A 21,537-nucleotide genomic window follows, 5' to 3' on the forward strand; every position below is an offset into this window, starting at 1 on the left:
TCCAAGACACACCCATGTCACGAACGGGTGTAAATTGTCTATCGTACGTGAGAACTCGTGGGTGTTTGCTTGTGGTGTGCAAGTGAAATGTGGGACGGCTGAATACATTGTCTTATCACCGACTCCACATTTCACACAGCCTCCACAAGCAAACCTGGGCATACAGCCCAGCTCAATTATTAATCAATTATTAATCTAGTGGCACACACACACGCACACGCATCCTGGATTATAACAGGCACCCCCCAAACTTTTGCTTTCATATACCTTGGAAAAAATGCATCTTGCGACGCGAGGAATGCGGTCTATGTTTTATTACAGTGGCACGAGATGGCTGGCTTGCGCAACTCACGTGCACGAGCTGTTCCTGGGTGTCGAACTCGCGCAAGCACTCCTCCCAGTGGCAGTTCGTCTCGTACACCGCCTCGGGCTCCTGCTTCAGCTCGTCGCGGTCGGCATCCTCCTCGAGCTGGGTCATCTGCTCCTGCTCGCGGGACCGGCGGCGCCACGTAAGTCCAACGTGAGAGACGCCGGAGAGCCACAAGCTAGACGTGGGGATTCCTTCCCTGGCCCGTGCGCCGTCTCCCTACTGTGTAGGATGGAGTGCTTGGTATTGTCGTCCTTCCCCCGCACCTCCGATTAGCACGGTTGGCTTCGTACGGTGTGAAAGAAGTTCAACACACATACGACCGGGTTCTTCTTTTTTTTTTACGATCAGTGGAAACAAGAAGATGCTCGGTGTAGTCGGCACTTTGCTTCGTTCATCATTTCGTAATATATTTTTTTTATTTAAACTTTGCTTTATGTAAACCCCCACCTCTCGCTCACTCTCTCGCTCACTCTCTCGCTCTCTCGCCCTCTCTCGTTCTGCACGCAGCCCTTCTCGCAGTCCAACGGCCTCCGACGGGTAGCTCATAACATCATCCAGTGGTTCGTGGGCCAGATGCGACTGGTGAGTGTTCTTGGGCTGGCTACGCCGATCTATGACCCTAGCGAGAGATGGTGGCTTGCCGAGACATAAAGAGATACAGATTAGTGAGATGATGAAGAGATAGAAAAGATTAACATGAGAGCTGTAGACAAGAGATAGAGATTAGCGATACAAAGTAGAGATAAACAAGACAAGAGGTACAAATACGTGGTCAAATTTACAGATGTTATAATATCACGTGACATCATAACATGTGACATGTGATGTCATGTGGCCCACCAACATTGTGGTCCACTGAAAAATATAGTCAACAAACCTTAGTATAGATGCTTTTGGGAATGATGTCGGTTGATAAAACCCGATGGAGTTGCATGGTTTTAACTCCCTACCCAAAAGACTGTGTCCCTCATGTGCTACCCAGATGTTTCTTAATTTTACCTACGTGACTTTACCGAAAGAACCAAAGAGTATGGATTCCTGCAGTGACGAAAGCTTCAAATCAAGATTTACAAAACTGTTCCCAACTGTCAACTGAGAGAATGAGATAAATGGGAGAATGGTTTAGAAACTTCTAAAAACACCGTAAGTATCACATGGTGAATATATGCTCCGTCTTTTTTTTTAATGAGTAAAAATTCATAGTTCGTACATCACAGTTGCTTTCCAATCAAAATAAGCCCTGTCTCTGCTCTCTGCAACAAGAAAAAAAAATACTCAGTTCAGTGCTGTGCCTGAAAGGTGACTCACAGACAGGCAAATTACGTTTCTTACAATAAATATTAGTTCCATTTATGAATGAAGCCAATGTCTTTAAACACTTCTGCCAACTACCATATATAGGGCATATAACCAATTTTGAAACATTTTATATCAATCTGTGAATCAATAAAAAGTTATTTCAAGCAATTAAATACCCACTGACCATAATAACTCCATCTTTTAAAAGGGAATCCTGGTAGAAATACAATGTGAACTAATACTCTGTTTACAATCTCTATCATTCGCCGTTTGCTATTAAGGGGCCTTTTCCCTTGAAAACAGTTTTTGTCTTAATTTAAATCAGTGTTAAACTAACAAACTTTGAGCTCACGATAATAAATATCTTTTTTTGTGTTTTATTTTAAAGGTCGCGTCAAGCAGCTTCACAAGTAAGATAAACGCAGCTGTCCACATTTATTCATACACAACTCCGAAGCTCTGCACCGTTTTCCAAGACACTAATCACAGCGCTCAGAGCCTGACCCAGAGCCAAGAGTAAACAGGAAGGCTGCCAGCGCGAGTTCACTCACAAAAAACGAGGCCACAAATCAGAACCCGAGCGTGCAGTGATGTTAATTCACCGACCGAAGGGCCACGTGTTTATGTACAACAGCTGAAACGCCTCTCGTTTGTGCCGTAAGCTTGCTGGTGCAGCGCCAAGCATGATCGTTCTGCTGCGTGCTAGTTTATGATTTCCCGTGCCTTGTAAACAGCACCTGCCGCCCATCTCGCTGCCTCACCGAGAGACAACTGAGTTGCAGCTACAGACCCGTGTCGTCTCCTCCAGACCCGTGCCATCTTCTCACAACCATCCTCAGTTGGCCTAAGATCTCCATGAGGAGGTGGGATGCAGTCTGGACTATTGTTTGGCAAAGAGTCCAAGACGGAGTTCATGGGACACACGCCTGAAGCTAAAAATGCTTCAGAGTATTGCCTTTAATAAATACTACATTGTAAAACAACACAAAACACCCGCAATATGCTGTACCGTGAACTCATAACTATAGCAAGTGGAAGGCCACGCTGGAGATTCATGCTAAGCAAGGGGGTCAAAGTGGCTGAGGAAAAGTGGTTGAGGGAGAAGGAAGGAAGCAAAGAGAATGTGGAGAAAAGTATTGAAAAACTTTGAGCAACCACAGTGATCAGCCGTCCTCTGGTGCTGGATGACATGCTGCCCGCACGGTGTGTGGCAAAGGCACCAGCTTGAGATACGGCCTCTTTAGCCACTAATGGTGCCGCATTGTGACTTACAGTCAATGAAATCCTTCAGCGCTGACACCATCGTTTTACGAGACGGACGGATGGCATGAGACACACATGTTTGGATAATGGCCATTCTTCTCTTTGGCTAAGCTAGTGTGATGTGCATTATCATGTGGTCAATACAAAATTACTGTCATGGTGGGCTGGAGATGAGGTGGAGTTGTGGGCCGCTGGTAGATGAGTCTCGTGGATGCCAGTCACACACGTGCCATTTAACCACCCGACGGTCGCTCCTCTGACATTCACCTGCGTGACGAGTGCAGCCGCCATGGCCGAGGCCTCGATCTTGGCCTTGGTGCGTTTGGTGTGGGCCTGAGGGTCGCCCGTGCTGCTCACAGCCGCCTCGCCGCCCGACTTACTCTGCAGGGTGGCAAGCAGGGGGGCACGGCTTCAGCTACATGTGCCATCCATGAAAAAAACAGCCACTGTGATGAGAAATTGGATCTTCACGCAGTTGACGCCTTTCACGTTAATTTCTGTCCTCTCATGCTCACACGACACCCATTTTCTTACATGAAATGGACAGACGGATGCCATTGATGAATAATTTTGATGACTATCTGCTTTCATTGAATCAGCCCTCTTGAGAGGGAGACGCAGGGCTAACACCGCTGTGTAGGCAGCAGAGCGATGGCCCCTGTACTAGCCTGGGACTCTAGAGTGGAAGAGTGGAGCGATGGAAGGGGCAGTACCTCCGTGGCGTCGGTCCGGCCTGATGAGCCACCGGAGCCCAAATGATGCCGCAAGGGGGTGTGCGTGGCGGAGAGAGGCGGCAGCGGTGGCGTGTGACCGAAGGACGAGCGCTGCCGGCTCAGGATCTGCTGCAAGGCCATCGGTGTGGGGGCACTCGGGAAGCCGATGGCCGGGCTGGGTTCAGATGCAACCAGGAGGGAAGGGACAGACAGCACCCACATTTTTAGATGCCACAGTGATGGATTGATTGCACGAACACATAATGGAAAATGGACAAGTGCGGTGATGGAATGGCAGCCAAAAGAAGGGAATACGTCCCAGAGGACGACCGACCCCGGCAGACTTGGAAGAGTTGGATTGTGGGAACGTGGGCACATGAGGTGATAGTGTAAGAAGGCCTCCATCCAGCAATACATAGAAAATGTTTCACGATAAGAATCAATCCACCGGTGGTTGGTGGACTACTCATGCCACGACGGTCACGGCGTTTGATGTTGCTTCACCACGCTGGTCAGTGTGGGCTTTGGGGAAGTGGGCTAGGGGGAGGGGGGTATGAGGACCAGTTCAGATATCACTTGCCACCGATGTTAGGCATGGTCGCGAATAAAACTCGGGTCGCAGAGTTCATGGAGCAGTGCACTAACCACTGCACCACTGCCCTCTCCCCCATCATGATGTTGATCGTGATAACTTCAATTGTCTGAAAACATGAAATGCGATTAAATGCGCCTGTATTGTTTATACATCTGTATCGTTAACATATGCATTAAGCAATGATGTTGAATCATTAGATGAACCTGAACAGCAATTTGCCACAAATTCTGACTCACTGAGATTAAATAACCACACAAGATACACTCCACAATGTGTGTGTGTGTCGCTCGAATTGTATATTTCAGCACTGCTCTTTCATTTGCATACACAAAAGTAGCCTTCGCGATATGAGATTAAATTCATATGAAAATCTCACAAAAGGAAAATGTTAGACGTGCTCACTGTGAACATTAAATATTTACTCCATAAGCGTCTTAAAAACCACGTCAGAGCTGAGTGACCTTTAATACTCAACTTCGGTTTATTCACAATAAATTATAAACGATGTGCTGCGTCCTCGCACGGGGCCCTGTCCCTGCACCTTCTCACCCCTGCCGCTCTCCGTACCGTGTTTATGCATTAATATTGGGCAGGGCACGATAACTGTTGTAAAAATTATCCAATATGAGCAAAACTTCGCTCTAAAGTTTTTGTAGCTTTTAGGGCCGTACCCAATTGAAAACCAGACAAATTGATCAAAGCATCTCAGTCAAAAGGACTATTTGCCAATACGCAAACACATTTTGCTTTGACAAGAACCTGCCGGCTTAAATAATCTGATGAATATGCATTTTTTTAATATCCCAGTTTGTTAATGTCTCAGAACTCCATTTCACCTGACAGCGCTGGCCGACAGGTGCCCGTAGGAGCCGCTGGCCGCCGAGCTGCTGCGCGAGCTGCTGAGGAAGGCGAGCAGCGAGTTGGGTGATGAGCGGATCATGGCGTGCAAGTCCAGCCCCGTCTCGGACGCCGGCGAGATAGAAAGTGCCCGCTTGCGGCTCAGCCGGGCGCCCCCCACGCCGGCAAACGCCGCCGGTGGACGTGGGCTCGAGTAGCGGGAGGCGGCTATAGGGGGGTGGCAAAAGAGGCATTGACCCTGGCGTCAGCCTCATCTTCAGAAATCCTCACCGTTTTTTTTCACGACGACGTCATTGACAAATCATTGAGGTGAGGACCACGCATACGACCGAGACAGCAAGACGTGTTTGAATGCACCAGATGTAGTTTTGATAACGATGTGTTTGGGTTGGCGACATTGCCTAGCGGTAGTGTGTTTGCCACTGGTTCGACACGAGGTTCACGGGTCGATTCCGGAGGTCCTCCCTGGGTAATACTGCACGTGTATTTAACTGTAAAAAATACAACGCGGCATCTGCTTCACTGCGGGTGTTAAAGACCCCGTGACATCATTGGCAAGAGTAGGCCCTTGTACTCTGGCGTCATGGTCCGAATTTGCCAATTTTTTTAAGTTACTGGTAAACTAATGAATTGGAATTGTACGTCGCAACCTGCTGCTGGAAAAGAGTCACGAGACTCAGTTAGGCGTTTATGGGTAAACAAGCTTATAAAAAAATTTTTAAATTAATAATTAGAGAGGTTATTTATTACATTTTTTTGCCATCAACCAAAAATCTGTCTATTAGTTCACCACGAGGTATTCATTTAAGAGGCCACATGCTGCTGATGAGGCTCCGTGTAGTATAAGCCAGTGCAGGATTTTTTTTTTTATTAATAATCATGGAAAATATCATCCACTGCTTGAAAAGAGTATAATTTCCGCAGGGTATTAAATTTTGGCAAAACATCCCATGTATTTATTTTGTTACACAGAATCTGCTGAATAAGTACATAGATGCATGCCATGTAGTATTTTGATCCTTTTTTGTGTTCGCGGTGATTAAAACGATAAACTTTCTCGGACATTGAGACACCCACAGCAGCATGAATCACACTGTCCATTCTGCTCCAGTAAATATTGTGGGTTTTCCTCTCCTCTTCCACAGACATAAATATGTAGGATTCTTAAGATTCCAAAAAGCGCAAGGATCAAAGGCAAACTAAAGCTCCCCTGCCAAGTAAAATGGAAGAAGCTGGACGTATTACAGTGAAACAAGGCAGATGGGACAAGGGGGCCTATAACTTTAACGCTGCTCTGCTTGAGTTGAGTGCAATTTGAAGCACTGGTGTTTATCCAGTTCGCATCTCAGCCTGCCTTGCGTTTTGCCACAGCATTACAAGAGCTACTATTACACAAACTTTATTTTCAGAGGTTTGTGCGTGTGTTTTGTATTGTGGATATTCGACTGGAATTCACGCTTGATCGGAGGCCAGGGACAGTGAATAAGCCTTCTGGTCCCTGTCCAGCGTATGCGAGCAGCACTGATTAAATAATATCCGACTGTTTGTACACATGCACGCTGCTTGCTGACTGTGAACCACTGAACCGGGAAGAAAATTTATCTTCCATGAAATCACCTGTGCAGTCTGCCTCATTAATAAGGCCCGCTCGCGTATTCATAAGCCGAATCAAACCCGGAGAAAAGGGGGGATTGGAGGAGGATGAAAAAAATCCGCACAGCCATTTCTCAGCGCTGCCCCGTGCATGATTTACGACGGCCTCGCTGCGTGTGAGCTCCCGCACCATTAATTTTGTGTAAACCTGCCCGCCTCGGGCCCCCCAAATAAAACCCGTGTAAGCAAGGAATCACCGCAGGCCCACGTGTAAAATGAGCAGGCGCATTCTTTATTCAGATTTAGACGTATTGCCCTGTCAGGAAGGACTGCACTGCGCATTAGGACTGTAGTATTACGCCGGGCGGTAATATCCGAGGAGAAATGGTGTGCAGTCACAAGAACAGCATCCCCTTAGAGCCAACGCTGAATGAAAGCATTCCTCCAGTGACCTTAAAGCAAAAACATCGCCGAGCTTGACAGTGGAAGTAGAAGACAGACCTCCTCTAGCCAGCTGAGAGGTAAATTCATTCCGGTCGTGACGTTAAACCACGTACGGCGATGTTGTCATTGAAAGATCACTGTTCAGGAAGCGAGCGGAAGCCACTTCAACTATCCTTCCCTCGTCTGGTTCAAGAACCCAAGTATTGTATTTAGAAAAAATGATTGCAAAAAGCCATATATTATTTATGATACCATTAAAGGCATGTTTTATGTATTTGGCCTAAATATTGATGCATCAAACACAGCACTGTGCTTCGTGTTTATTATTGCTCAGGCATCAAAATGTGAAATGTTGTTTTTTAATAGGATCAAGGATTTGGTTTCAAGGCTATAAGTCCGTAACTGCCATCGTCACCTCGTGCCAAAGCCAAGAGACGTTTACCAATGGCTGAGCGCCACGTTGAAGATTTCACTGTCGGCAAGCCCGCCTAAGGACTGGCCTCGTGTTATCCCAAAACGCAATGACCAATGGAGAACTGACCACCGGTTCCAGCTCCACCCATGAACCAAAATCTACAAAAAAAATTCTGCTCTCGACACCAGCTGGATCGTGGCTGTTGGAATCTGTTGTCGGCAGCAAAATAGTCTGCCAAATGCTGAGAGATTCCTTAGGGATCGAGGAAGAGGGAGGGCCACTTGGGGAAGGTGTTAGAGGGGAGGGGTAGTTGGGGGGGGGGGGTGTGGCAGAACAGCTGGGTGGATATCCTCCACGACAAAAATACTTTGTTAACATTCACGCCGAGGTGTCGGCCAAAATCGATTCCCTGACACTTCTGCCCATCCAGCTGTCAGCGCGAGGGCCACTCTGTGCCGATGCACCAAGAGACGACATAATCTCTATATTCTCGCACCTGTTCACTACACCTCATTGTTTAATGGACCTTTCACCAGAGGCTTGTACTTAGCTTTTTTTCCGGCCAACTCCTGTTTTACAGGCACAGACTAGAAGCAGATCCCCAACAAATGCAAATTTAGTCTATAAAATTGGACAATTTGATGAGGTTTTTTTTTCACTTGAGGCATTAGAAACTTATACAAATCTTAATAATTTATTGTTTGTCATTTCAGATATTTTTTTTTAAATTAAAGGTTGATGGAAATGCCTTTAAATAAATAAGTGTAAATAAGTGACAACATATCTTGTCTTGGTAGCGCATTTCGTCAAGGGGCACCAGGGAGTCGGCGTACTGTTGCATAAAACACCGCAGGCGATTACATTGATTTAGTTTATCTTTGGTCAGCTTAAAATACCAACGGAGGTGTTTTATTCCACTAATTGCTGCCGAGGCCTACTGGTGAAAACCTGGGGCCTACCGTCGAGGTGGTGCATGTAGTCAAGGGGAAGGCCGGTGGGGCCCAGGGACGGGTGGGGTGGCAGCATTCCCGTTGAGTAGGCCGGACTCCCATGGCTGGCCATGAGCGCCAGGTGCTGGTAGTACTCGGCTGAGGCGGCGCCAGGTGGCGGCGTCGGGAAGGTGAAGGCCCCCCGCTCTTTCAGGGCCTCATGGGAAGCTGAATAGGCCACAAGGGAGACAAGGCAATGGGACGACGATTTTGTGAGGTTCAGGGAAAGCCACACAACTTGACTTCCTGACATCTGAACAATAACAAAGCCCGTGGTAATTAACATGGGCCAATGTTATTAAAGAGGTATGAAACTAAAAATGTGCAGATAACATAAACACTTGTGATTTTAAATTAAAATATTTAAAAAAACATCGTTATGGGTGTGTATTAAAATAATGAAGAGATAGACCACAAATGTATCTTTAGCTGGATACAGATTTACTGGATACAATTCTGTTTGACAGAGGAAAGACCTTGGCCATGTTTTTGACCAGTGTGCATGAACACAATTAGGACGCCTGTATTTAAAGGTATTGGAATAAAAAGCCACTTTGCCATAAACATTGTCTTCACAACACAAGTTTTGTTTGCAGAATTAAGAAAAATGTGCATGTTGCAGTAATGAGACAATATTAATCTTATTTCTTAAAAATACTACAGGAAGCAACAGCAAATATCAACAATCACTTGATGCGTGGCAGAAAAACCGTGGTCATTAAATGTGTATTCAAGGCATTAATGTCGTTAAAGCTGACTGCTAAACTACTGGCATGCTTTATTTATTAAAGCATTAAGGCAGTAATGAGGTGGATTTTAATCACTGAACTTCTGGTAGTCACTTTAAGTTTTTGTAATGGTAATTTAGCAAGTTATAAAATTAAACCACAAGCTTTTATGATAAATAATTCACTGTTCTGAAAATTACATGAACAGGAAAACTAAACATCCTTTCCCTTGGGAAATATACATATTTGGGTGTGTGAAAGCACATGTTGTTATGTGTTTCACATTTACAAATGCCAACTGTAGCAGCCAATTGCGGGGCCTGCCTAGCTCATGCACTTTATTAGGGGTCTGACAATACTGGGATTTTGTTCACCACGTCAAGAACTTTGATGAAAAGAAGTAGCAATAATACTGTGACAGGAACACATGGTCGAATGGGGCTCTGTTAATTTTTTATTTGAAAACAATACAAACTGCACCTCTCGGAAATAAAACATCTTTGCCTGATGTATATGTTGGTCGACAGGACGTTTGTGCCGGTAGTCGGCCTCCTTGTTTTCCAGCGCAATATTGAGCATTCACTGCCAGCACACAAATCGGGCCAAACATCTCGGTGACCCAGCAGCACAAGCTCAACCGAGTGGCAGGACCCATACTGCAGGATGGTGGCAGCATGGCAGGGTTGCCACCAGTCCCGGTTTTCTCAAGACGTGCTCTTCCTGAAGTAGCTGTCCTGGGAATTTTGTAAGTCTTCCTGGAACATTACAAATCCTAGTGATCAGATACCTAATGATATACCACTCAAAATAATACATTTGCCTATAGTTATTTCCTCTTCTAGTGCAGTGAGATATTCTTCTTCCCATGATATGTCCTGGTTTTGTACCCAAGAGTTGGCAATCTTAGGGCGTGCACTGCTGCGTACCTTCGGCAGGGCTGAGCCCCCGGGCAGCCGAGATGACCGACAGGGAGGGGCTGCTGTGCATGGAGCGCAGGTATTGCTCCACATACGGGCTGACGAACGCGTGCGCGTGTGCGTGCGCATGCGCGTGGGCCGGGCTGAACGGGGCCTCCAGCCCCGAGACTCCGTGGTGTGGGGAGAATCGCACGTCCGAGATCGCGAGCCTTGACGAGATCATCGGAGGGCTGTGGGGCAATGCAAGGCAAGACGCACAAAGAACATGGTTAACGTTGCCCCAACCTCCAACTCTATCGCCAGCGTGGTACAAGCAAAAGCTATCTCGAGGAGAATGTCTGATCAAACTCGGCAAAAATTTCTGACTCCCGTAGCAGTCCCTCATAAATCCCACCTCACACTGTTCCCAACACTGTCTCGCTATGGCTCCTGCTTAGGACGACTACCTTTAGAAAGATGGAGCGGCTGGCTTGAGAGCTGCAAAATGGGGTTCCGGTTCTGTTGTCTGTCAAACCTGTGCCAAATGGTTCAGAGGGAGAGGCAAAGAATCCCAACGGTGGGCGCTGCTCCCTGGTGTCCTGGGGCAGGTCGCCCTCCCTCAAAAGTTTAAGGATAAAATTGCTTGCCACTCTGACCAGCAAGATCTGCCTGGATACGAGGAGAGTTGTTTATTTAAAATTGACAGGGAAGGCATAAAGAAACAAACGCTGCCTCACAAAGGCAATCGTCAGGGGACTTAATTACTCTTACACTGCAATTCAAAAATCTGGTTCAAGTGTTGTGCAGAGAACACTCTGAGCGGAGAATTATGAAAAATGTTAATAAAACATGGCATATAAAATGTAAATGCTCTTTATGTTAACACAGATAAAAAAAAACGTGGTAGTCTTTACAGCTCCAACACGCTGGCACACTTTGACTCAGAGCAGTCTGATGGGCCTGGTGAGTGTGCACCCAGGTATTTACAGCACAGTTGCTCCCAACACTAAACCAGAATAAGCCCCAAGACATGCGACTGTGGGCCACATTACAGCAGAATTTCTCCCCGACCACATCCCACACAGCACGCTCGTAGGTGCTCATAGCTGACGCATATAAGCATTCACTGATGGATTACTCCGGCCGTTATTAGTCCCAGGATCAATGACCTAAAGAAACCCGTCAACGTGTGACAAAACTCTTCCCGGCGCTCTCGTCTCACGTTAGCGCCACATCCTGTAAGCTCCACTGCCTCTTTTCAGATTTCCCACAATCTTGTTTTCATAACCACCGCTTAGCGGACGTCAGCCTTGGTTTGCATTTTTGTCCCCCCCCCCCCGCTTTTGCCATTTCGCGCACACAAAAAAAAATCTACGGTCTCGGGCGTCAAGTAATACGAGGTGACGTTTCTGGTCACGGCTAAACTTGCTTAAGGTCCCCGAGTCAAGGCGCCTTTGTGTTGCTGTGCCATTCCCGTCCCCAACCGCCGGCCCGCCCACCCGCTAGCCCCGGTGGCGCTTGCAGCACGGGATGAGAATGCGAACTCCACCACCGCTGTGAGCGCTCGAGCCACGGGCCCCGCTGTTGTTTTGACAGTCGCAGATTAACACGCACGCAACCTGCCGCCGCCTCGCATGGCCATACAGTGCAGCGGCCAGGAGGGACCAGCAGTTGGTGGATTACAGCAAGAACATTTTCAATTTTATTGACTGTAATTTACTTTCACCAGCCCCCCCCGCCCCCCTTTTAACAAAGGCAATACTTCGCACGTTCAATCCAATTAACGTGAAATATTTTCCACGCGCATATCTGTAGATATAAACAACCTCGTCGTAACTTACGTCGAGTTCCCAAATTGTGGGTTAAAAAGAGAAACAGAATGAAAAAATGTACAATTCTGCTTTTGTCCAAAATAAAAAGTCTGCAGGAAATTCCGTCCCCCGCTGCGCATCTCAGAATCAGAATATTTATTTATACTGGGGGGAATCTGATGAGCTATAAAGATATTTTTCACGGATGTTCAGTAGATCTGGTGGGGTGCGAGGCTGTGGCCTTTCGCCCTCTGAGGCTGAGCACTCTCTGTGGAACTGGCGTGACCTGCAGGAGGGAAGGAAAGAATTTTAGGAATGATGTGGGCAGGGCCAGATGTTAAGGCGATAAGTCCCCTTCACTGGGAGGAGATTGCTCAAATCATCAAAATTCCAAACTTTACACTGTCCAGGAAAAAAAAACGATAACAAAATATCAAAGCAATAAAAAGCCATATGTAGTGTACATTTACAACTTTCATTGGATGCAATTGTGTTGTATTTTTCATACTTAAAGCTTGTTGAATCATATAGAAAATAAAAATCCGAAATTCATGAATATAGATAATGATACATTTTCTTTGACTCAAAAAAAATCGCTCTCAGGAATCTGAGAGCAGAGTGACTTGTTACCTTGCATGTCCCTACCTCTGCCAGCAGCCTTCTACTGTACTTTGAATAAAGCAGCCCTCAAAATGCCCGTCTTCTTATAGGGCGATGTTTCAAAGCCCTGCGGCCCAGCCAGCGGCTGCCCCCACTCTGTGGCCTCAGGCCTTCCTTGGAGTCGGATAATTCAGCCCCATCCCCCACCACTCCTCACACAGGTCCTCCAGCCCCACTCCCACCGACCATGGTAATTTGAGAAAAGAGTGACGCAGAGGTCTGATCCTTCCATCCCTCCTTCCTCATCTGCCCGTGACGAGATGCTATCTGAGGAGGGTTTTACACTCAACCCCGGTTTAGTGGGATCTCCACCAATCCTCCCCCACCACAGCTCTCCTTGCCAATGTTGTGCTCTCCCACTCCCAAACTCCACTCCAACAGAAACGAAAACAAAAATAATGTTTTTGAGTCTCTGTTTCTCGTTTGAGGGGCTCAGTGAAATACGTCCACAAAAAGAAATACTTTGAGGGGAAAATATCCTCACAAAACTATACAAAGAACCATCGTTTATTGTGGTAGAAAGGTCACCAATTGAAATTGGTATTTATTTAATAAGACGTTTTTGTTGGACAATGTTTACAACAGAATAATTGCCATATTGTCCTTCACTCATTTCTCTTGTTGATTCCAGAAGGCTATCTTTTCTCTCTTTTTTTGCATTCCGGCATATAAAATGTAACACAATACCCACACACACACACGCGCACACGTGCACGTGTGTTTCTCTCAGGAATGCAATTCTTTAACAAGACAAGGAGAAAAAAACAGTGCGAGGTTGTAGGTGCATGCTCATTTAAGTCCCACATGTTAATCATTTTTCTTGCCGCCACATGGCCCACATGAGTGTCTGCGTGTCTCACCGACATCAACACCCGGGCTTTGATAATTGCAACTCCATCAGCAAACGCTATTAAAACATCAATTTTTTACTGGCTGTACAAAGATGTATGGGTGTTTACCAAACACACATTAGAAGCAAAATTCAAACTCCAATATTTTCTTGTGGAAAATCGGAAAGCGTTTACCGGCATCTTGTCACCCTGCAACTTTGCACGAGGTTGAAGACTGAGTATATTAATGGCTCACTCAGGAGTCTGATTTATACGTGTGGGTATAAGCCATATTGATTAAGGAGCCAATGGAGTTGTGCTCACATGCTTTAAGGGGAATGTTATTGATCACCCCGTGCCCAACAGAGGCGTTAAAACCGCGGACAGCTTGTCCAAGCCAAGCAATGGGTGGCGCACGGTGGAAGGTGCTGTATGGCATGTCCGTGCACCCACTCAGCTGCATGGCAAAGGAACAGAGGGGAGGCCACCCGCCCGCGCTGTCTGCATTATCTCCTTGAAGAGCAATGGGCGCAGGTTTGGATTAGCCGAGAATGTGTTCAGATAAACTCATTGGCGCACGCTTCCTTTTATGAGACACATGAAAGAAAATGATGAAAGCAAACTGACCCGGTCTTTGGAGTGGGAGTAGAGGAACATTGTTTCGTGTGGTTGAATTTGTATTTTTTTTTTGCTGTTGAGTTTTAAGAATTTTGCTTACAAAACAAGCAAGTCACTGCAGGGATGTGAAATGTTCGTTTCCATCATTTATAACTCCTCAGACATTTTGTGCATTGCAAATGTATCATTACAATTATGATGGATGGGTGCAAAAATCTTGGAATGGCTTTGAAAGCATTTGCTATATCCATGTGCAAGTCAAGGAGAGGCTCCGGTGCAGGAAAAATCCCTACTGAGCTTATCGCTCCACGAAACCGTTTAAGTCTCTTTTTCAAGACAATATTTCCTCAATACATGACCGGCATCTTTTTAAGCCGAACCTCTTCGCCGCACAATAAATCACACATGGGCAGCAATATTCTCAATCCGTAAAAAGGTGCAAGGTGTGCAGGCAACGCTAAAACCACTTTTCCCTGCTTGCGGTCCATGTGCTGCAAATGGATCGGCGGGGCCTCACGGCGGTGCGGAGGAACCGCCCTCCCGCTATCGAAGCCAGGAAGGCGATGCGCCTGGCGTCCGGATGCCCGCCATCTCTCCACTATTTGCCGAACAATGCCTCAGTCACCGAGTCATCCCCGATCACCCGGTTTGATTCGGTTAGCGGTGCACGGGCGGCACGTGGGATGCGAGTGGAGGCTATCGGTCCGAATGAGCGCCATTAATCACGGCACGCAGGGCTGTTAGGTGTCCCTTTGTGGGGCTGCTCTGTTCCCTGTCAAACCCCGAGGCTGTGGCGGCGGTGGCGTTATCGTTCGCCCCCCCTCCTCTCGCACACCTAAACAGCCGGCGTGATGGATGGCCGCGAGCTCCTGGCCGTGCAAGGGTGTGCGTCACTCTCCAGCACATTGCATTACTGGCACCAGCGCCGGGATGTGGGGAGGATCGCTGCCTCTAATCTTCAGAAAATTTTGAGTGCTTGGAAAAAAAAGGTTTTAAATATTTTTTTTTTGCTGAGCTTGGAAATCGGTCAAAGGAGAACGTTATGGCAACTTTCCGCCATACTTTTAAGCATATTGCTGAAGTTTGTTTTTGTGTCCAGCCACTTTACGTCGCAGCGGGGTTACTGGAGCTGTACGGCCATCGCCTCACCTCCGATTGGCATGGTTGGCTACATACGGTGCAAAAGAAATTCAACATAAAGTCCATACGTCAGGGATGGGTGCTTGGACATATTTGTGGGTGGGGTAAAAATGCTTTGTTGAAATCAAATGTTTTGTAAATGTAAATTTTCAAGATATATCCACAAGCCGGGTGGGCTTTGCATTTTAGGCATCATTCAAAAAATAAACTATAAAATGTCCACAAAATTCAGACTCCACACTTGACATTGAGTCTTAAGCAATTTTGAAGCTGCAGTTGTTTTTTCATTTAGAAAAATGTATTTGAATTAAGTGCAGATTTTAAAAGTAATGCTTTATCATTCATCCTACCCTAGGGTTACACTCTATTTTAAAATGTTTTTAAGGTGGGAAAGCATATTCAATTACCCGACGCATATTTATGCAAGAATAAAAATAAATTTCTGCAGCTAAAAAAATAATTATCCCAAGCATGGGGTGACAAAAAATATAGCCATTTCTAGCTCTGACGCTGATTTAAAATAAACGTCGACTCACAGCCGCTGCCACAGAAGCAGCGCTAACGGCAGCTGCACAGACCCCAGAGCATGCTCGACGTAACGAACATCATTAAATATTTGTCCACAAAGTATGCCTACTGAGCGAATGATGCACTGCGCTGTTAATAAGGAGCTTCCCTGTGTTGACAAACGTAGGCCGAACATGCCATATCAGTGACACTACTAACACCAACACATCATTGAAAAACTGCAGTCAATATGCTGTTCGTGTAAGATGCAAATATTTTGAGAAATGGCTCTATCCTTAAATGCTCGTTTATTGTTGTACATGTTTAATGAGGTAGAGTTGGTCATTCCTGCTGTAGGACAAGCAGCCGAGCTGCATCCACTGCCACCCTTACCCACGACACCCACAGTGGATGTGCCCTCCCGCCCCCCCTCCGCCGTCGTGGCCCTTACCCATGCAAGGGGTGGAGGTGGGGCGGCTCGAAGTAGTAGCGGCCCTCGTGGTGGCGGCTGTCCAGGGGGATCGGCGGGTGGAACGCCGGGAAGAGCGAGTGAGGAGTGGCTGCACAACAACAAGAGATGGGGGGGGGGGTGTCAGCGCAAAAGCTTCAAGTGCGGTTGTAGTTAATTATCACCAACGAAGCCAACGGCACATCGACCGAGTCCAAGCACAATTCAAGCCAGTAAATACACTCAGGGGGTGATGAAACAAGATGCAATGCAATACAATGTGGGTTTATAGCACGTCCTCTACTTGCACCCACATCTCAAGACACTGCACAAAAACAGTAGGACGTGGGCATCCATGGGGGAAAGGAGGCACGCTCGTTTGTTCCTGCAGATTTGACACATTTTGGAAGGGAACGAGCACCCACACACTTGTTACCGGTTTAACCTCAGAGTTTAGGACGTGCATGCCGAGTGTGGACTTTTTCTGATCAGGAGCGCTTCAGCCGTAGCAATACGTCGCTGGAAATGAGGCTGCGTCAATGCACGATGTAAATGGATAGCAATGTTGGGTTCATGGCGAGAGTCACTGGTGATGTAGATGTAGTGACTGTGAATGTCCCTGTGTGGTGCGGGCCATGGCGGATAATATGTTGTCATTATGTGCAGCCTGGTTACTGGGCGTAGTACCAGCCCTAGCGGGGCATGGGTGAGCGCTGGTCAGCGCAGAGGCACCACGTACAGTGTGCAGTGCGGGCTCCCGGTGAGGGAGCGAGAGAGAGAGTGTCAGGCAGCCAGGGTTACGTAGGGGCATGATACGCTGGTTGACCTGCCGACACGTGACCGGATGATATTGGAGGGGGGCCACCGGTGGACGGGGGCCGCTGGGTGGTCACGTGGTATAAAAGAGCTCTCGGGAGCCTTCGGGAAGGGGCCAGAGAGATTGAGAAGGTGGGCGGGGCGAGGGGCGGAGCCAGCCCCAGCCCGGGCCGATATAATGGGGGCCCCGTGTGGGGCTCGAGGTTCTTGACTGTTGGTGAGTGAAGATCCATGTCGGGTTGAAGAAGCCTCTAGCCACGCGGTCCGGGACCCAGCTCGTGGTCTGGACCGGGATAGCGGGACCGTGTCTAGTTTTGCCATAGCGTGGTTAAATGGGTGTTCAACAGTCGAGTGTAGGTTACGTTATGTTGTGTTGAGTTGATATAATAAATAGTGTTGCTCTCAAGACAACGTCTACGACTCAGTTGGACTCACTACAACTGGTGTCGGAAGTGGCCAACTTGCTAAGCTGTAGCTAGCGTTAGACAAGTCATGTCTACACGTCTCAGAGTTCGTGTACGGGTGTCGAACGACGTAGACGACGAGGAGCTGATTCCACCCACGCCGTCGAAGAAGGAGTGGAGGCGCTGCCAGCGGAGCAGAGTGCAGTCGGGGCACGCGGCGCCTCGCCTTCGTTGGAGGCGCACAGTCATCTTGCTGACCTCCTTCAAGCAGCGTCCTCGATCCTCGCTGAGATGCGTTCCCTGTCCTCGACGGCGAAGGAGGGAGCGGCGGAGTTGTCCGGACAGGGCGACTCGGCCGCCATTTCACTGAAGGCGGAAACGCCATTGACGCTACCCGCGCTCGCGGCCGCCATTTTTCCGCCGGTGCGGAGCGCTGAGCCCGCCAAGCTTGAAGTGGGGACGTCCTCGTCGATTGACGTTCAGTCGCTCCGCCGTCGACTGCCCTTCATTAAAGAATTTGTTGCCGCCAGCGGAGACTGGGTGGCGTTTAAGCGGCGATTTCTCACCAATGCCGACTTGGCGGGATGGATGGAGGTGGATGCGCAGAAAACGCTGCCCGCCGCCCTCAAGGACGACGCCTTGGCGGCGTTCCTTGCCATTCCACCGTCCGAGAGGTCAACTCTCAAGATTGCCAGGTGTATACAGGGGCAGCAGAACCTGCAGCGTGACAAGGTGTTGGTGGCGTGCGCTACATCTTCCACGGAGCCCGGGGCCCACACAGAGTTGGAGCCTGCTCCTGCATGCTTGCTGCACCAGTGGAATAGCGTTCGTCGGGGTGACGGCAGCCGGACGACCGGCGGCGGGCGAGGTCTGCATCATCCCAGTCCAGCAGTGGACGGATTGCCTGCTACAACTGCGGCCTGCTGGGGCACGTCCAATCGGGCTGCCGAGTTCCTCGACGGCGGCCCCCGAGATGTCCGCCTTCCGACGACTACCTGCTTCCTAAGGCGAGTCACGGCACACCCCACACTCGGCCCCAGGGTTCACTTCACCCATCGGGGGGGTCCGATTTGCGTCTGGGTCGCGCTCGGGTTCGGGGGGAGTCGGTGCATGTTCGCAACGCGCGGCCGCTCCGACCGGATCAGTGGTCGGAGCTGGCACATCAAGTGGTTGCGGCGGCCGTGGGATCACAAGCTGTGCTTGGGACCATTGAGGGGGTTGAGATTCACATGCTAGTTGAAACCAGCGCATCTTCAACCATTATTTCCGACCTCATTTACAATATTTTGCCCCCCCCGTGTCGGGTTTTGGAGCCAGTGGATGCTCCATGTTTCACCGCCAACGGCGGATTGTTGGGGATAATCGGTCGAATAACTGTTGAGTTGTGCATTACCGAAATTGTTGGGCCATGTTTTGGTTTCTATGGCCCTGGCTGTTTCGTGCTTATTGGGGACTGATTTCTTCGGCAAAATTCCCCTGAAGATTTGTATCGACCAGGGCTGTTTGGAATTGCTGTCGGGACGGCGTATGGTATTTCTCCCGTCTCCGACCCGCATGTGTTCTGCTAACGCCACGGTGCAAGCGCTTGCGTGCCGAACGGTGCGGATTCCGCCCAGCGTGCAAATGTTGGTGTCCCTTCGATTGTGTAAACCGCTCCATGTGCGCGCTGAGGGCGACGGTATTGTGTTGGGTCGCTCAAATAAGCTTAGTCGGGGGATGTCACTCATAGCGGCTCAGACGCCGCTGTCCTGGGACCAGGAACCTTTCATACAAGTCCTTAATGTCGGGTCGGACACGATGGTCTTTCAGGAGAGTTCCGTGATTGCGCATGCGTCTCCGCCTGTCCGGAGAAGGATGTCGTGGGGAATGTCGGGGTCGGTGTTCGGGCTCACGGACCTCGGGAGGTGGATGAGGGCTGGATGGATGGACTGTGCTCTGCATGTGGCGATTTATCCGTGGGACAAATGGGGAAGCTGAGAGCGCTCTTGCGGGAATTTTCCGACATTTTAAGTAAAAGTAAATTTGATATCGGTCGCACGTCCCTTTTGAGCCACCATATTAACACGAGAAATGCTGCCCCGATTCGGCAGAATCCTTACCGCCTGAGCCCGGCCAAAAAGGAACATGTTCGGGCGGCAGTTGATGAGATGTTGGCCGCAGATATCATCTCGCCATCCACCAGCCCATGGGGTGCTCCGACCGTACTTGTTAAAAAGCACGATGGCAGTTTGCGGTTTTGTGTTGATTTCCACAAGGTGTCTGTTGCGGATGCATACCCCTTGCTTCGTAGGGACAATTCGTTGGATGCTTTGGCACTTATAGGATGACCCCTCACACGTCCACTGACTCTCCCTTTTTTATGTATGGGAGGGAGTATGATCCTCCCATCGATGTGCAGTTAGAAGCTGTGCCCGCCGCGAAAGTGTCCAAAATTTCTGATTCGGTTCGTTTCACTCTTGCCAAACTTTCCGAGGCGCGGGAACCTACCAATGTTAACTCCCGGGCCAGACAGTTGGCCAACGAGCGGCTCAAGGGAGCCCGTGTTTCCCTGTGCGATTGGTCGCCGGGAGACAGGGCCTGGTTGCATTGTCCGCAGGTGCCGGTGGGCACATCTCCCAAATTGCTGCAACCATGGAGAGGGCCGGTTGATGTGGTTCGGGTTGTGCGCCTGTAATGTGTCTTAAGCCGTTTATCGCGCCATGTGAGTTTGTTTCATCTCCATATCACGGGAGCCGAGTTACGGGTGTGCCCGACGAGCTGCGGCGTGCGTCTGCCGACGCTGGTCCTCAGGAGTGTGTTTCTTTTCCGCCCCCAGGCGCTGCGCGATTGATACCTCGCACGCGGCCGCTTGTGTCGGCCTCGCGTGCTCTGGATGTGAAGGACCCGACGACCTGGCCTACTGCTCTTCGTGAGGAGCTGGCTTCGTCGGGTCAAATTCTTGTTCCCCCCGGGCCTTCCAGGGCGGACGAGCCCAACCCGCCTGGAGGCCTAGCGTCACGGACTCGCTCAAAGACTCAATTCGCATGATCCCCGCACATTGCACACTCCCACACCGTCATGGGTTGTCGTGCTCGCATGCGTCGTGGCGAGTATTTGGCTGATTCTGCTCGCCATCGAGCTCACGGGCATTGTTACACGTTGTGAGTGGGAGATGTTGACTGCGGGGACCTTGTGCGATGCGCTTGTTGGGTTGTTATTTGTTCGCTGTTGTGTTTTTTTTCCCTCTTCCCCTTTTATCTCGGTGTAAATTTGTACAGTTGGGTTTGGGTAATTTATTGTGCTGTTATGTTATTGTTGGAGCACACTTGCTTGTTGTTCTTTATATATGTATGTCGGTTGCTTGCTTGCGGGGGAGTTGGCAGCCAGGACGGCTGAATGCTATGGAGGGGGAGGTGATGTATTGACTGTGAATGTCACTGTGTGGTGCCGGGCTTGCGAGGCCACGGCGGATGTTGTCATTATGTGCAGCCCGGTTACTCGGCGTAGTACCAGCCCTAGCGGGGCTTGGGTGAGTGCTGGTTAGTGCAGAGGCACCACGTACAGTGTGCGGTGCGGGCTCCCGGTGAGGGAGCGAGAGAGAGTGTCAGCCAGCCAAGGTTTTGTTGGGGCATGATATGCTGGTTGACCTGCCGACACGTAACCGGATGATATTGGAGGGGGGCCACCGGTGGACGGGGGCCGCTGGGTGGTCACGTGGTATAGAAGAGCTCTCGGGAGCCTTCGGGAAGGGGCCAGAGAGATTGAGAAGGTGGGCGGGGCGAGGGGCGGAGCCAGCCCCAGCTCGGGCCGATATAATGGGGGCCCCGTGAGGGACTCGGGGTTCTTGACTGTTGGTGAGTGAAGATCCACGTCGGGTTGAAGAAGCCTCTAGCCACGCGGTCCGGGACCCAGCCCATGGTTCGGAAAGGGATAGCGGGACCGTGTCTAGTTCTGCCGTAGCGTGGTTAGATTGGCGTTCAACACCCGAGTGTAGGTTACGTTATGTTGTGTTGAGTTGATGTAATAAATAGTGTTGCTCCCAAGACAATGTATGCGACTCAGTTGGACTCACTACATAGCTAACGTATTCTACCAGATGAGAACCCATAGAGCAATAGTTATCTTTGTTTCCATGAAGAGTTGGTATAAATATAAATACCT

The 21,537-nt window shown here is 49.1% G+C and overlaps 2 protein-coding genes across 6 annotated transcripts in view; one reads left to right on the top strand and one right to left on the bottom strand.

Annotated features, from left to right (window-relative positions):
* LOC144931745 (zinc finger protein GLI4-like) overlaps window positions 1-21,537 on the bottom strand; it is a 76,510-nt gene that overhangs the window by 11,246 nt on the left and 43,727 nt on the right. For 2 of the 3 annotated variants that reach the window (XM_078855987.1, XM_078855997.1), the window contains 7 exons: window positions 16,181-16,289; window positions 10,194-10,414; window positions 8,510-8,707; window positions 5,077-5,305; window positions 3,646-3,820; window positions 3,200-3,313; window positions 353-484 (listed from right to left, as the gene is read on the bottom strand). In XM_078855987.1, coding sequence (XP_078712113.1) covers window positions 353-484; window positions 3,200-3,313; window positions 3,646-3,820; window positions 5,077-5,305; window positions 8,510-8,707; window positions 10,194-10,414; window positions 16,181-16,289 — 1,178 coding nt within the window. Of the gene's footprint in view, window positions 1-352; window positions 485-3,199; window positions 3,314-3,645; window positions 3,821-5,076; window positions 5,306-8,509; window positions 8,708-9,771; window positions 9,887-10,193; window positions 10,415-16,180; window positions 16,290-21,537 lie in introns of those variants that run through there. The other variant, XM_078856005.1, reaches the window with a different exon arrangement.
* LOC144932117 (uncharacterized) lies at window positions 415-20,797 on the top strand. Of its 3 annotated transcripts, none has more exons than XR_013636854.1 (4): window positions 415-509; window positions 878-952; window positions 2,058-2,079; window positions 5,084-5,153. XR_013636854.1 is itself a non-coding variant. In XM_078856128.1 (4 exons), exons 3-4 carry the CDS (start codon window positions 17,689-17,691, stop codon window positions 20,307-20,309), a joined length of 813 nt encoding a protein of 270 aa, XP_078712254.1. In that variant the 5' UTR covers window positions 415-509; window positions 878-952; window positions 17,532-17,688; the 3' UTR covers window positions 20,310-20,797. The 3 variants fall into 3 exon arrangements, 2 of the variants coding, with proteins under 2 accessions (XP_078712254.1, XP_078712253.1); XM_078856128.1 differs by lacking the exons at window positions 2,058-2,079; window positions 5,084-5,153 and adding exons at window positions 17,532-18,404; window positions 20,213-20,797; XM_078856127.1 differs by lacking the exons at window positions 2,058-2,079; window positions 5,084-5,153 and adding an exon at window positions 17,532-18,709.

Source organism: Lampetra fluviatilis, chromosome 1 (genome assembly GCF_964198595.1).
Source record: "Lampetra fluviatilis chromosome 1, kcLamFluv1.1, whole genome shotgun sequence".
NCBI lineage: Eukaryota > Metazoa > Chordata > Hyperoartia > Petromyzontiformes > Petromyzontidae > Lampetra > Lampetra fluviatilis.

Excerpts from the sequence above, each read along its gene's own strand:
- LOC144932117 (XM_078856127.1), top strand. The coding sequence starts at position 17,689 with ATGCGTTCCCTGTCCTCGACGGCGAAGGAGGGAGCGGCGGAGTTGTCC.